This window comes from Chiloscyllium punctatum, chromosome 2 (assembly GCF_047496795.1).
Source record: "Chiloscyllium punctatum isolate Juve2018m chromosome 2, sChiPun1.3, whole genome shotgun sequence".
NCBI lineage: Eukaryota > Metazoa > Chordata > Chondrichthyes > Orectolobiformes > Hemiscylliidae > Chiloscyllium > Chiloscyllium punctatum.
The window spans coordinates 76,094,876-76,111,705 of NC_092740.1; the positions used below are offsets into that span (position 1 = coordinate 76,094,876).

Consider the following 16,830-nt stretch of genomic DNA (forward strand, 5'->3'; position numbering starts at 1 on the left):
GGCTGAGGGAGTTTAGAGATTAAAGGTGTCAAGAACAAGAGGCAAATGGAGTGGTAATAGTTCTGGAGAAGGGCATTGGTCCAAAGTATGTGTTAATGGTGGAATACAGATCATCTTTGACTGAAAGCAAGAGTACGAAACAATGTGGCACGGGTGGAGGGGAGAAGAACAAATACCAAAACAGCATATAGAGTTCATTCTGTGAAGCTGTTGAACGCAGTGTTGTGTCGGGAAGGCAGTAAAATGCCAAATCAGAAAATGAGACTCGAGCCTGCATGGACTTTGAATGTAAACCTGCAGCAGGCTGAAGACAGAACCATGAGAGTATAACAATGGCAAGCAGTGGGAAGATCGAGGTTATGCTTGTAAACTGAACAAAGGTATTGTACCCAGTCTAATTTGGGAGACCAAAGGCAGAAGACTACAATGTGAGCAGCAGGTAGAATTGATTGGATTGAAAGTAATACAAATAGTTCACTGCTTCAACTGGCAGGACTGTTTGGAGCCTTAACCAGTGAGGGGGGGAAGACAATTTTTAAAAAAATCAAGTGTTACACAACTTGACAGTTGGGGGTGATGAAGAAGCAGACCAGAGGTGTCATGGAATAAATGGTCCCTTTGGAATGCTAAAAGAGGAAGGAAATATGTGTTTGGTGATGCATCATGCTAGAGGTAGCGGGAAGAATGTATATTGGCAAAAATGAGTCTTTCATGGATGTGGTTCCTATCGACCATAACGGTAGGAGTGGAGATCTTTGCTTAATGAAAGTGGAAGACCTTGCAAAAGGTAATATCAGAACAAACTTGGAGAGTGAGAATCTGGGAAAATAGAATTGAGTCCTTTATAGGAGGAATGTGTGAAGAACTGTCATCAAGGTAACAGATTCGATGGCTTGTGATGAGTGTTAGTAGGTAGTCTGCCCCAGAAAATGAGGACCAAGAAGTGTCTCGGAAGGAAAATGTCAGTTGCACTAGGAAGTTGAAAGTAAAATTGTTCAACCTATCCATTTCTGAATGAACAGGATGTGGTGCACATTTAATTATGAGTACACTGGAGGATGAGTTCTGGGAGGGGACTTGCGAACAGCTGAAACAAGGAAATTCCACATATCCCAAAGAGGTATGACTAAGCCCCATGCAGGTACCCAAAGACAGAGGTGCTAAGCTGACTGACAGTCCTGGAAACACTGGTGTGATGGTTCATGTCCAGGTGGGAAAAGAAGTGGTGTTTAAAAATTGATGCTCTTCCTCTGCAAAGTAGAGATCAGTATGCCATGGCATGTGGTTTGAAGACAAAATCTCGTTCAATCTGAATGAATAAAGTGCACAGAGTTTGAAAGAAGTTAAGTTAGAATGATTGAGAGGAACAGAAAATATTAAGGTGGTTGATGTCATGCAAACAGTGCTTCTTGAAAAGATTGAGAATGAGTAAGAGTTTAGAAACAAAGGTCCAGGTGGAGAGAGGGTGTTGGAGATGGATGAAAAGATCTGCTAAACAATGAATGGGAGTGGACTCCCGTCCAAAGATAATTTGTGTTTCTTTAACATTTGCTGACAAACTGTTCTCTAGGTAATGATCGAGATTATTTGAAGCACTGTTATTGTTAATTTACAGAAGAACCACATGATGGCTTTTCAGAAAAATTCTTTTTGGTGGTCATTGAACATAAGCAGAACAACCGCTCAGTATTGCATATGTGGCACTTGCACCTGAAATCCGATTCAATATCTGTTGGTAAGTTCAATAATTTAAATTGCCATTAATATAGGCACTGAATGAAATTAACAAGTGTGGTTCAACGAACCAAAGCGGATCTGAATTTCCATAGGAATGTATTAGAATCCTGTAACCTCTCAAAACAGCAATTTTTGCAAGAGTGATAAAGTTTGGGTCATTCTCGATTGATTGAAGGATTTGTTCACTACTTCAAAAATTATGAATTTAGCAGCTTCTGTGAAACTTGAAAGGAAACCTCACCAACCCAAAGATATCATTTACCAATGTTGCAGTACCGATGTGCTAATTTTGTATCCAATTAATTTTTAATATCACTACTGTAATCTCTTTGTTTTCCAAGTGTTTCAAATTACTTATCCAAGGACCTTTCATGGGAGATTTAGCAAGATTAGGTTATTTTCAAAACAAAAATGTAAAATTTAATTCCGTTAACCTGCAGGAATTGTCTGTTGATGAAGCAGTTACAAGTAATCAAACTTGCATTTTAAATTTGTGTTGTGTGGGTCACTTAGAAAGGAAAATTTGTCATATATTCACCAGTGAATTTGTTTTTCTAGATGAATACCATTACTATTATGTTGACAGTGTCTTTTGTCTGTAATCACATTCTTCAAACAACAAACTCAGAACAGTCAAAACTAATAAATCTTTCTAGACTTTTGTTTCTTTAATGGTTCAGAATATATTATTTTCCAGAATATGACATAATTACTGAGCACATTAAGCAGAAGAGACAGATAGTTGGACATTTCAGTGAATGAACCTTTGATCACACTACTCTATGTTAGTAAAGAGTCCTCTTTCTTATTAAAAAAACTCATTGTGAAAATAGGGTTCGCCCCCAATAGTGTGCACTTGGAGACATATAAATGCCAAGACACACACTTTGAATGATTCAAGAAGCTGATTGGCCACTTCTGTAGAGCAGTTGGGGGGATAGGCACACAAGTATGCTGTTGAGCCTTGCCTGTTCTCCATTAAGTATGATCATCCAACCCATTACCTGGTTTTCCCTCTCCCTCTCCCTCTCCCTCTCCCTCTCCCTCTCCCTCTCCCTCTCCCTCTCCCTCTCCCTCTCCCTCTCCCTCTCCCTCTCCCTCTCCCTCTCCCTCTCCCTCTCCCTCTCCCTCTCCCTCTCCCTCTCCCTCTTTTCCCCCCCCCCCCCATACCCTTTGATTTGCTCTCTTTGCCCTCAACTGCTTTCTCTGGTAAATATCTCTATAGGCTCAACGCTCTGAAGAAATATCTCCTCATCTCAGTCCTAATGGCCTATTCTATATCCTTCGACTGTGACCCCTGATTCTAGGCTTCTCAGTCATCAGGGACATTGTTCTTACGCTTACCCTATCTAGTCCTGTTAGAATTCTATAAGCTTCTGAGATCCACCTGTGACCTCATTCTTCGAAACTTGTGTGAATATGGTCCTGATCCATTCTCTCTTCATGCCATCCCAGAAATCAGTCTGATGAGAAATAAATGTTCACATCCCTTGAAAGAACTTTTAACAATATTAGAACTGGTAATTGGAGCAAGCACCAGTACTCTGGTCAAAGAAAAAGATGATTGGTACTAAGGGGAGCGATCCACTTGCATCCTCATCACCACTTTGCTTTTTAAGCTGGTGCAAACAAATGTGCAACTATTATGTAATTCGAAAATGCATTATTGGAATTCCTGATGTTTACTAGCTGATGCTAGGCCAGAATGTTTTGAATGTTGAGGCGCTGTGGCAAAAACATAAGCAGTAGATTGACACAAATCTTGCTTGACAATTTTCACTTCTTCCTTGACCTTTGATCTGTTACGTACTGTACCCCATTTATCATATCCACTTATGTTACACAGTATTTCATGTTATGGTAGCAGATACAGTATAACTAGCACTTCGATAATACAGTAAACTGCCAGCTGCCTAACTAATAGATAAAAATATTTTCTTTTAGATCATGCTACTGAAACTCCATTGTTATCCCCAGAGGAACAGAATGGTTTTGCCTCTGAGAAGTTACATTCTCCTTTCTTCAAAAAATACCAAGCTTGTAAAGCAAATTTGCAAAGCGCCAGTCGATTGGCATTGAGCTCAAAAAGAGTTTATAGCCAAGAATTAGCTCTTCCCGAAGGAGTGGAAATCACTAGAGTTACTCCCTCTGCAGGTTAGTCTTTCATGATTAAAATGCAGTCACTGTGAATTAGTTTAAATTTACTGTTTGAAATATTACTGCCAGAATTTGTACAGCTATATGCAAACAGTTCTATGCTTCATTTGTGTCAGTTTGCAAAGTTATTGCAACCAGAAATATATGTTGTATTATGCCTAATTGATTTGTTTGAGTTCAAGGTAAATTTGTATAATCTTCATTTTACATGAAAGAAAAACAAACATTGATGTTAAACCTGAACCAACAAGATAAAAGGCTGAAGATTTATAGCAGTACTATTAATGTCTGAAATGCCATTTGTTGTCATGTGTAAAAGATTCCTTGACAGCATTTCAAAGAGGAGGAGAGTTCTCATGCATGTGAAAGCAAATATTTATCAACTACATTAAAAAAACAGATGATCTTGATAGTATTGCATTCCTGTTTCTGGTCCATTATGTGTGCAAATTGGATTCCATATCTCCTAACTTGTACTGTGATTGCACTTGTAAAATGTGCCCTGTTGACTGTAAAGCACTTAAATTGTTTCAAAAATTATAATAGCCACAATAAGGTTGGATTTATGGCCGGTACTTGTTAAAAATCTCCAGAAAACTCAAAGCTTGCTTGTGAAAAGAAGAACATTTGTGGCAGAATCTCTGAATAATGTTTTTTTTCAAGCTTTGTTGCTTTTTTTTCAGTTAAAATATAGTTTGCATACCACCCTACTGTTTAAGAAAGATGACAGAAAGAAACAAAGAGCCACAGATGAGTTAGCCTAGCTTTGACCAGTTGCAAGAGTCTGTAATTTAAGCAGAGGGTGACGAAGCATGTTGAAAATTTCCACTTTAACAGAGGACCAGTGTGGATTTGCCAAAGTAGGTTATGTCTGACAAGCCTGTTATCATAAGACGGAGTGTTTATAGAACTTAGTGTTATGGATTTACAGAAGGCATTTGAAGAACTCTATTATAAGAATCTGATGATGAAATTTGAAAGTGGATGATTGACTCAGTTAGAAAATTGATTGTGTGGCAGGGGCCACAGAAGGGATAATGAGCAGGTACTCTCAATGCCATGATATGACTAATGGTGTCCCACGAGAATCTCTGGTGAGGCCTTGGTTACTCGCCATAACTATTAAAGACTTTCTGATGGGATGGAATAGGGAGGAAGAAACTTTGACAACTTCAAATGACTAACCAAGGAAGTGATGATGATAACATTTTTTTTAACATTGAGCATGATTAGGGTTTGGAATTTTCTCCCCTGAGAATGTTCAAACAAGATCTTTGAAAGACATTTGGATTATGATCTAAAGAGAGAAGATTTGTAGGACTGAATGAGAATGGCAAGAAGGTTCGAGGTTTAGCCATATTGTTATGACATGACAGTAACTCCCTCTGTTAATTAAACTAAACACCCAGAAAACCTCACCTCGTAATCTGTTAAAATATGAGAGAGAACTTCCAAATTCCACTATTTAAAGAATATTAAAATCAACTTAATATGAAACAGCAACTATTCACAACTCTGAGCCCCCCCCTTTCTCTTAACTGCTTATTATTTGCCTCCAACTCTATAACAATATACTATTCCAATAAAACATTTACTAAAATTACATCAACTTAATTTAAAAACCATACAGCAGCTGTCGTCTTCGGTGTCTGTCGTCTTCCGGCTAAAGATCTCCCTGGGTTGTTGTCTGTCTTTTTACTGTGAAGATGTTTCATATGAAAAGATACCTTTGATAGAGAGTGTTCTCGATGGCAGTTGCTCTCTGATTTTTTAAAATGCCTCCCTTTTTTATATCCAACATCGGGTCATCTCATTGGTTTGATGTTGGCAAAAAAAACTTAAACTCAATTGGGTTTAAGTATCCTGAGGCATAATTTAAACTGGTTAAATTAGAATTGTTTTCAAAACAGCAACCAACTTGGATATCTATTTCACAGCCAAATGTTACATATTTTCAGTTTTCCAGTATCCTCTGAGACTATTTTTGTAAGCTCTGCAGAACAGCATTCACTCTCTCTTAAAGGTACAGTACACACCTTCAACTTCATAACAATATCAAAATGCTAGAAGCTGGTGCACAAAGTATTAGTGGCTTATGGAATGCTGGCCTTTATATCCAGAAGTCTGGAATGCAAGGGAGGTGGAAATCATGCCTTGTTTAGATTGCATGTGATGTATTTCAGGCAGATTTCTGAACATAAATTAAGTAGGATGCATTAAACTTTGGTGGGAGTGCAGTGAAGTTTACCAGAATGAAAACTGAAATCCAAGGATTAAATTGTGGGGAAAATCATGTAATTCCAGGATTTAGAACCCTGATTTTAGAGTTGTTAACATATTTGGAGAGTAGATACGGTTCATTCAGAGAAGTAGCTATGCTGCCTAAGGAATTCAGGCCTAGTTAATAAGTCTAAAGATTAGAGCCACGTTAAGTGAAGTTCGGAAGTACTTGCATACTTGTTAGAAGTTTGATACTCTTGTAAAAATGATAATTGATGCTAGCTATGTCAATAATTTTAAACCTGAGACTTTTTTTAATATCCGGAGGTACAAATGGGTATTGAGGATTCTGGGTATGTTGAGTGAAGTTGAAGATTGGCCATAATCTCGTTGAATGATGAAAGCGACTGGCGTTGCAAAATGGTGAAATACTGCTGCTGGCTATGCTCACTCCACTATGCATGCCAATCTTTATCAGCTACATTTAAAATCGGTTAAACAGATATTTGAGAGAAACTATTTCGTTGCAGACTTAGCATTATATTTGAGGTTTGGCTGTCCAGTGTTCTCAACATTGCACCCATGGTGCATTAAGTGTAGTGTTACTAAAGGTCTTCAACATCCCTGCTTGCTTTTAACTTAGCTGATTGCCTTAAGGTGAAAAAATTTGACTTGCAGTTGTAAAGATTTTCATTGTGAAAGCAATTTTAACTGAAATATAAACATCTCACTCTATTGTAAAGTGGAGTTCTGATTATGATTTTGAATAGGGGAAGTTATTCACTTTTTTTCTCATTATCTTTGTCTTTATTATTTCCATGAGCCTTTCTTTTTTATTGCAGGGCATCTGAGTTCTTCTTCAGTACATCCAGCTTGCCTTGCACCATATCTTCTGGCAACGTCTTGCTCTGATGGAAAAGTCCGATTCTGGCGATGTCAAGTGTCAGCTCATTCAGCATCTTCTGCAGCTGGGGATAGTTTGGAGAGTAAATTTTCCTATTGTTGGGAAGAATGGCCTTTACTGATTGAAGGAGGACTTGTGAACAGCAGTGCTGTTAGTGTACCAGGAAGACCAGTGGATTTAAGCTGTTCTTATACAAGCCGGCTTGCTGTGGCTTACAAACAGTCAAAACAAATTAATGAACATTCCAGTAAACACTTCACCATGCATGTGTGTATATTTGAATGTGAATCAACAGGAGGCTCGCAATGGATTCTTGAACAGACAATCCATCTGGATGACTTGAGTCTGTCAGGTGCCATTTTGGATCCAAGAATCAGCATTGATAGTAACTTAGTGGTTTACAATAAGCAGGAATCTCATCTGACTGATCATCAAATGACTTTTGAAGCAAAACCTTTGGTTCACTTAGATTGGGTTTCAAAGGAAGATGGATCTCATATCTTAACGATAGGAATTGGATCTAAACTTCTAATGTATGGACAGGTTTCTGGAATGATACAAAATCAAGCCAAGAAAGAAGCACCAGCAGTTTTCTCTTTGTCTTTGTGGGATAATGCCAAAGAAGTGTCTCAGTCGAGGTGGGTGCTTCTGAGAAGTGTGGGTTTGGTTTCCTCAGTGGATGGATCATTGTCATTGCCAGTTTCACTTTCTTGGGTGCGTGATGGTATCCTCGTGGTGGGAATGGATTGTGAAATGCATGTTTATTCACAGTGGCAACCACATGATAAATTAGATCCAGTGATAACTGAAGTTGAAAATGGTAGCACTCCTTCAGTAGTTAGTCTGGCAAAATATGGCAATGTGAATGGTTCCAATCCTTACCTATTCAAAAAAAACCTGACGAGATCAATGACTGGGCTTGCTCAGAAGTTTGGTGGTAAAAAGATTCCATTTCAATGGAATGTTGAAATGGAGGACTCTGGCCTTTTTGAAGCATCTCATGATTTGTCTCCCACTCTGCCTCAGTACCATCCTTTACAGCTCTTGGAGTTAATGGACTTGGGTAAAATCAGACGGTCCAAAGCTATCCTATCTCATTTAGTCAAATGTATAGCAGGAGAAGTAATCACTGTAAACGATGCTGAAACTAGCCACGAACGACGATTGAGATCTCTGACAATTAGTGCAAGTGGCAGCACGGCAAGAGATCCCTTAATGACAAATAAAAGTGAAAATCCCGACTATACAGAAATAGACTCAATCCCCCCTCTTCCTCTGTGTGCACTTTTAGCTGCTGATGAAGATATTTCTCATACCACTTTTGAAAAACCAAGCAAACGACCTAATATCAACAAGAAAAATTGCAGACAGCAATCAACAGTAAACAATTATGATGAATTATTTGCAATGTCCAACCTTGGTACAGATTTACCTGATGGCTTCAGTGTTGATGATGACATTGAGCAGAAGGTTATTGACCTTTCCCAGTACAGTCTTACCTACTTTGGCCCTGAGCATGCTCGGGTACTTTCTAGTCACTTGCTGCATTCCAGTCTGCCTGGCCTTACCAGTATGGAGCAAATGTTTTTAATGGCATTGGCAGATACAGTGGCAACTATCAGCACTGACATAGGAGAGAGCAGAGAGCGAACCCAAGGTAAATTGCACTTTATTGAGAGTCTTAATTTTAATTTGAACGTTTTTATGAACAACTGTACTAATAATATGTAAATGTCAGTGTAAATTATTTCGATACATTATTTTTGAGACATTGGAAATGTGCATGTACAGGTAGACAATCCTTTATCTGAAATCTGAAAAGCTCCAAAGTCTAAGGTTGTTTTGTGAAGTTTTTTTCTCATTAACAAGGTTGTTTGGCGTGCAGTTAACCCAAGGTGACACCCATTCGATGCGTGTCATTCAGATGCGACGTTGGGGGGGAGGGGAGGCGTGGCCCAGCACCGGCAGGCCTTGATTCTCTCTCAAGGCCTGTTTTAGTAAGTCTGCTCCTCCAGTAAGATTTTTAAAAACTTCACCATCAAACTGCCACTTATTCTGGAATTCAAACAATTCTGAAAAATAGCTTGTCCCAACGATTTTGGATTAAGGATCATCTACCTGTACTTTCTCCTATTGTGATGTTATGTGCTTGAGGCAAGCAGATAGGTGAATATGCTATGTTTTTGTGATATATTATCATTTGTAGTGCAGACTGAGCCACATTTCCCTTCAGTCCCTTCAGTCCAACTCGTTCATGATGACCCAATATCCTAAATTAATCCAGTCCCATTTGCCAGCACTTGGCCCATATCCCTCCAAACCCTTCCTATTCATATATCCATCCAGATGCCTTTTAAATGTTGTAATTGCCCCAGCCTCCTCCACTTCCTCTGGCAGCTCATTCCATACACTCATTACCTTCTGCATGAAAATGTTGCCCCTTAGGTCCCTTTTATATCTTTCCTTTCACCCTAAACCTGTGCTCTCTAGTTCTGGACTCCCACACCCGAGGGAAAAGACCTTGTCTACTTAACCTATCAATGCCCCTCATGATTTTATAAACCTCTATAAGGTCACCCCTTAGCCTCTGACATTTCAGGGAAAACAGCTTCAGCCTATTAGCCTCTTCTATAGCTGAAACCTGGCAACATCCTTGTAAAATCTTTTCTGAACCTTTTCAAGTTTCACCGTATCCTTCTAATAGGAAGGAGGCCAGATTTGTGTGTAGTATTTCAAAATTCCAAAACAATGTTCTGAACAGCTGCAACATCACCTCCCAACTCCTGTACTCAATGCTCTGATCAAGAAAGAAAAGCATACCCAACACCGCTTTCACTATCCTATCTACTGCAACTCCACTTTCAAGGAACTACGGACCTGCACTTCAAGGTCTGTTTGTTTAGCAACCCCAGGACCTTGCACCTCACATTTATCTTTTGGCCCGTTTGATCAAGGTCCCATTGTACTCTCATTGTACCTTCTTCTCTGTCCACTACACCTCCAATTTTGGTGTCATGTGCAAACTTACTAACTGTACTTCCTATGCTCACATCAAAATCATTTATATAAATGACAAAAAATAGTGGATCCAGCACCGATCCTTGTGGCACACCACTGGTCACAGGCGTCCAGTCTGAAAAGCAACCCTCCACCTTTGTCTTCTACCTTTGAGCTAGTTCTGTATTCAAATGGCTAGTTCTCCCTGTATTCCTTAAGATCTAACCTTGCTAACCAGCCTCCCATGAAGAACTTTGTTGAACGCCTTACTGAAGTACATATAGGTGACATCTACTCCTCCAAAGTACAAACCCATGCTGACTATCCCGAATTAGATCTTGCCTTTCCAAACACATGTAAATCCCGTCCCTCAAGATTCCCCCCAACAAGTTGCCCACCACCAGTGTCAGGCTCACCGGTCTACAGTTCCCTGGCTTTTTGTTACCACCTGTCTTAAATAGTGGCAGCACATTAGCCAATCTCCAGGCACCTCACCTGTGACTGTCGATGATCAGCATATTTCAGCAAGGGACCTAGCAATCACTTGCCTCGCTTTGCACAGAATTAAAGGATACCTCTGATCAGGTCTTGGGGATTTATCCACTTTTATGTATTTCAAGGCATCCAGCACCACCACCTCTGTAATATGGACATTTTTCAAGATGTCACCATCCATTTCCCCACATTGTGCATCTTCCATGTCCTTCTCCACAGTGAACACTGATGCAAAATACTCGTTTAGTATCTTCGCCATGTCCTGTGGCTCCACACGCTGGCAGCCTTACTGATCTTTGAGGGGCCCTATTCTCTCCCTAGTTACCCTTTTGTCCTTGATGTACTTATAAAATCCCTTTGGATTCTTCTTAACACTATTACCATCAAAACTCGCCTTCCTCCAATTTAGAAATTCAACTTTTAGATCGGGTCTATCCTTTTCCGTCACCATTTATAGCTTATAGAATTATGGTCACTGGCCCCAAAGTGCTCCCCCACTGACACCTCAGTCACCTGCCTTGCCTTATTTCCCAAGAGTCAGTCAAGTTTTGCACCTTCTCTAGTAGGTACATCCACATATTGAATTAAAAAAATTTCTTGTACACACTTAACAAATTCCTCTCCATCTAAATCTGTAATTAACGTGATGGCAGTTGCAGTCTATGTTTGGAAAGTTAAAATCCCCTACTATAACCACCCTATTATTCTTACAGATAACTGAAATCTCCTTACAAATTTATTTCTCAATTTCCCTCTGATTATTAGGGGCTCTATAATACAATTCCAATAAGGTGATCATCCCTTTCTTATTTCTCAGTTCCACCCAAATAACTTCCCTGGATGTGTTTCTGGGAATATCCTCCCTCAATACAGCTGTAATGCTATCCCTTATCAAAAACGCCACTCCCCCTCCTCTCTTGCCCCCCCCCCCATCCCCCCTTCGATCCTTCCTCCAGCAGTTGTATCCTGGAATATTAAGCTGTCAGTCTTGTTTATCCCTAAGCTATATCTCTGTAATTACTATGATAGCATAGTCCCATATTCCTAACCATGCCTTGAGTTCATCTGCCTTCCCTGTCAGGCTTCTTGCATTGAAGTAAATGCAGTTTAACTTATAACACCAACCTCATTCTCTGCTTAGTTCCTGCTTGCCCTAACTGTTTGTCTTTCTCCCTTTTTCCAGCTGTACCAGTCACAGACTGATCTTCCTCACTGTCTCCCTGGGTCCCAATCCCCCACCTTACTATTTTAAATTCTCCTGAACAGCTCTGGCAAATCTCCTTGCCAGTGTATTAGTCCCCTTCCAATTCAGGTGCAATTTGTCCTTCTTGTACAGGTCACTTCTACCCCAGAAGAGAGTCCAATGATCCAAAAAGGTGAACCCTTCTCCCTGTACCAGCTCCTTAATCATGCGTTCATCTTCTCTATCTTCCTATTCCTACCCTCACTAGCTCATAGTGTCATGGAGAAAATGTAGAGAATCACAAGGAGATGCAGAGAGTTCTTAAAAGGAGTCTGTCTTTTATTTGCAAACAAAAAACCGTAACACTCAAAAAGCAAATTCCTGAATGTCCCCGAACCTCGGAGTCTGTGGCTCTTTATACCTTTTTTTAATCATGTCTTTGTGAGCTTGCCAGCATGTCCAACTATGTTAATCAGAATGACCTCACTCCAGCTACACAATAAACCGATGATGTGAGTTCCCATTATCTCTAGTTCTGCCACTATGTTTTTTCTTACATTCTACTCAATGTTATTCTAATGTCACGATTAGACATTTTACTGTCACTTTTGCAACAATGGTTTTCCATCCCAGACCCTAATTAATATTATTCTAATGTCATGATTAGGTATTTTACTGTCAAGAGTCTCAAGCAGGCTGACTGTACTAACTATTAATTAAATATTTAATATCATTGTCACAGAAATTTGAGGGTGCATACATGAGGATCAGTGGTCGGCACAACATCATAGGCTGAAGGGCCTGTTCTGTGCTGTACTGTTCTATGTTCTATGTCCGAAATATTTATTGTCACGACTTGTCCCAACCTGCCATGTTGATATTTAGCAGGTGAGGCTGACTTTACTAACTGTTTTTATCTCATTCTGCCATAGTGACCTTTCAACCCCAACCGTACTCTGCTAATTGTGTAGGAGCATTCCACTATTCTTATCCTATCCTGCCACAGTGACCTTTTGACTAGTGTAGCATTCCACAGACCCCTTGCAACAGATCATCAATGGTCTTAATGCTTTATCCCTTCCCATGCTTTCATGTTCTTTATTTTTCATAATAGCACCGGGAGTAATCCAGATATTAATACCCTCGAGGACCTCCTTTTTAAATTCCTGGTTAACTTTCTGTATTCTCCCTTCAGAATCTCATCATTTTCCTTTGCTGTGCCATTAGTTCCAATGTGTACAATGACCTCCTGCTGATCCCTCTCACTCTTGTGAATATTCACAGTCTCCAAGACATTCTTGATCCTATCTGTCTGTGAATCTGACTGGAGGGTTCCCTATTGCAATCACTCGCTTCAAACTTGATGCACCTCTCGTTAAATTAGAGCCAGTCTCGGTACCAAACTCTTGGCTGTTTGTGCTAAACTCCCGAATCCATCACTCCCTACATTTTTTTGAAAACAGCATATTTATTTGAGATGGGGATAGCCATAAGAGACTCCTGCACTACCTGCCTCCCTCTCCTACCTTTCCTGGCAGTAACCCATCCATCTGACTGTATCTGCAGTTTTTCTCCCTTCGGATAACTGTCATCCATAACATGCCAGCTCCTGTAAGTGCCTCTAACTGCTGATCCATTCAGATTCACAACCAAACACACTGCAGACCTAATCATCAATAACATGGAAACTCTTCCTAATTTCCCACGTCCAATAGGAGGAGCACATACTTCTACTAAAGGCCATCCTTGCACCGTAACAATTTACAGACCCCAAAAAAATCTAACTGCTCTAAAAAACACTCCTCAAGACTAACTGAGTACCTATGTTTTATCTTTTTAAAATGTAATCAAGAGATCAATCTCAATAAATCACATAATCAAAAAAGAAGCCACTCTTCTCGCTTCTGCTGATGTACAAAAAAAAAGGTAAAGTTACATTTAAAACATTTACTTCACTGTTTCCATGCTGTGAGCTCCCCCTCTCCATGTTCCTCCAAGTCAGTTGTTAATTTTTCTTGGACTCACTCCTATGTCCAGAGGTGCTTGAACTCAAATAGCAAAGGCAGTACCTTTGCAGATTCACTGCTGTGTTAGACAACCGTGCAGGTTTCTTTCTTGTTTGATTCACTGACTAGCCCTTTGCCTCTCTTCCTCCTTTTCAAAGTGCTGTTGTTTTGTTTTTGTTGAAGTTAATTGGAGCAACATGGACCTATCGCAGGAACCATCATTTTTGCCAAGTGGCATTATCATAATTTATCAGCAATTAAATTCTTTTATGTCTACACTCTAATCAAGAGAAAAAAGAAATATATGTAGCTTCCATATCTGTATAATAAAAATCTGAATGTGGCCTGCTGTTCTTATTGATAACCTGAATGGATGTTCACATAATTCAGTTCACAATTTTGTTAATGATTTACAGTATTTTTACTTGAATTCCTATTCAATTTTAATATGTCAGTTGTCAGAAAAAGCTTATGTTGGCTCTGGTTGTGAAGTGCTGTAATTCTGTTAATTAAGTCTCTTATATTTCTGTTCCAATTCTGCTGTTACTTTAATATTTTAAAAAGAAAACCTTCCATTCATCAAGTAAACACAGGCAGTCCACTAATTAAAGTTTTTAGCAGTATTTGAACAGTGTTTCTTAATTTGCATTTTTAATAGCAGAGCACATCCTGATAAACAGTCAAAATAGCAAGAGAGAGAACTGAGCAATCAATCCTGCAAGCAGTGGATCAGATTGTAGATCTGCTGCCCTAGCCTATCCAAGACATTGTTGTACAAGTTGGAGAGGATAGTGCCCTAATGCTTCAGCAATGACCGTGGCTCCTTAAGTTCAGAAGTGCAGATGTTGACTGGCGCAATGTTATGTACTCATTGTGACTCGTCAGGTACTGTCTTGGTTTGCTGCAATACCTGGATCACATGTCGGTTTGGACTGATAAATGGAGTGCTAGGCAATGACCATTTCCAATGAGAGAATTTAAATGGCACCAAATCCTCAACTAGCAATTTCTTCAGAGTTCATTAACTGGAAACTGGTCCAGGTGTATAAGTTCTGTGACTACACAAATAGATCAGAGACTGAGAATTCTGTAGTGAGTTGTTGACCACTTACTTGCTCCCCGAAACCTATCCATGGTCAACAAGGCACAAGTCAGGAGTGTGATGCAATACTCAGTATTTGTTTAGATGTGTGGTACCAACAACACTTAAATGGCACGATACGATCCAGTACAGAGTAGTCTATTTCTGTGGCATTCCATCCACCATTTATAAACATTCACTTCCTATATCACAAATGCACAGTGGCAGCAATGTATCCCATGTTCAAGGTGCATTGAAACAATTCATCAAGGTTTCTTCAATCGCACCTTCTAAACCTGTGACCTCTCCCACATTTTAAACCCAAACCCATCTTAAGAGATATCATTGCATTTGAGGCAGTTCAGAAATGTTTAACCTGATAGATTCCAGAGATGAGTGATTTGTCTTATGAAGAAAGATTAAGTTTCGGCCTGTACTGTCTGGAATTGAGAAGAATAACAGGAGATCTAATTGATGTATATAAGATGCAAAATGGGATTGACAAAGTAGAGATAGAGAGGATGTTTCCTCATCTACAGCAATGTAGAATGCAAAGTCATAGTTTTAAGCTAAGTGGTAGTAAATTTAAAATAGATGAGAAATCCCTTCTCTCAAAGGTTCCTGAATCTGAGAAATTCACAACCTCTGTGATGACTTGTGTAAATTTGAGGCAATAAACTGATTTTTAATTAGTGGATTGAAGGCTTATGGAGAATTGGCAAGCAAGTGAAGCTGAGGCTGAGATGAGATCAGCCATGATTGTATTAAATGGCAGTTCAGGCTCTGGCTGAATTGCTGTCTCCTAGTTACTCAATTAGCAGCACTGTGGCTCAGTGTTTCACATTGCTCCTTCATAGGGTCAGAGATCCAGGTTTGATTCCAACCTTGGGTGACTGTCTGTTTTGAGTTTGCATGTTCTTCCTGTCTCTACGTTGGTTTCCTCCAGGTGTAGCTATTTTCTCCCACAGTCCAAAGATATGTAGGTTAGGTGGATTAGCCCTGGGAAATGCAGGGTTACAGGGATAGGATAGAGTAGGAGATGAATCTGGGTGGCATGCTGTTCAGCGGGATGGTGCAACTCAATGGGCAGAATGGCCAGCTTCCACACTCTAGGGATTATATGATACTATGAACACTTACTCAGTACATAGGTACAAGCGTTGAGCCTTTACTCATGGAGGAAGTGCAATAAGTCCTGAATTGAATGTGTACTCCTGTGTCGAGATATTGTGTGTATTCTGGAGTGTGGCAACTAGTTGCAACCCACTCACAGCCTTGCAAACATTGGATAGTTAAACTCAACATATCAGTGCAAAAGACTAGGCTGAAGCATTCACAAGTATTTTAGGCCAGAAGTGCCAAGAGGACGATCTGTCTTGGTCTGTTCTCAAAGTCACTGTCCCCTTGTTCCATCAACTTGAGTTTTGCTAGACAGTTGATGGGAACAGGGAGACTGTTTCTACGGCATGGAGAAAGTTGGTTGTAATTTTTGGAGGTCAAGCATTTCAGTTAGAGGGCTAAGTTCTTCAGGGTCATTCTGAGCCACAGTTGGGTTGAACTGCTTTATTAAAGATTTTCCTTCGATCATAAGGTCAGAAGTGGGGAGATTCATTGGCTAACGTTGAGCATCATTTGCAACGACCTGAACACTGAAACAGTCTGTGTCAATGTGCAGCAGCATTCATTCAGGCTTGGGCCTGATATTTGTGCCATAAGAGTGTGCAAGCATTTACTGTCTCCCCTTGACATTCAATAGCAATACTATCAGTCGTTGCACTGATCAACATCTTGGGAATTCCATTGACCAGAAACACTTACTAACCCAGCCATATGAATAGTGTGACCACATGAGCTCTGGGGAGATTCCTTGAGTCGGATGGGGGTGGGGGTGCAGCAGTGTTGGGTAGTGGAGAGGAGAGAGGCACTTCCATGTGCATGTGCCACAGGGTGCCTCCATTATACTGGGGTTAGATAGTGATAGTATTAGCGTTGAGCTTCCTATATAATTAATATATTTGTAGTCCAGAAAAATTTAAGTTAAAGTCTGGCA

General features: G+C 39.9%; 1 protein-coding gene across 3 annotated transcripts in view; it reads left to right on the forward strand.

Annotated features, from left to right (window-relative positions):
- Positions 1–16,830, forward strand: part of LOC140485778 (dmX-like protein 1) — a 243,685-nt gene that overhangs the window by 118,399 nt on the left and 108,456 nt on the right. For all 3 annotated transcript variants that reach the window (XM_072584300.1, XM_072584297.1, XM_072584299.1), the window contains exons 16-18: positions 1,616–1,735; positions 3,682–3,891; positions 6,957–8,675. In XM_072584300.1, coding sequence (XP_072440401.1) covers positions 1,616–1,735; positions 3,682–3,891; positions 6,957–8,675 — 2,049 coding nt within the window. The remainder of the gene's footprint in view (positions 1–1,615; positions 1,736–3,681; positions 3,892–6,956; positions 8,676–16,830) is intronic.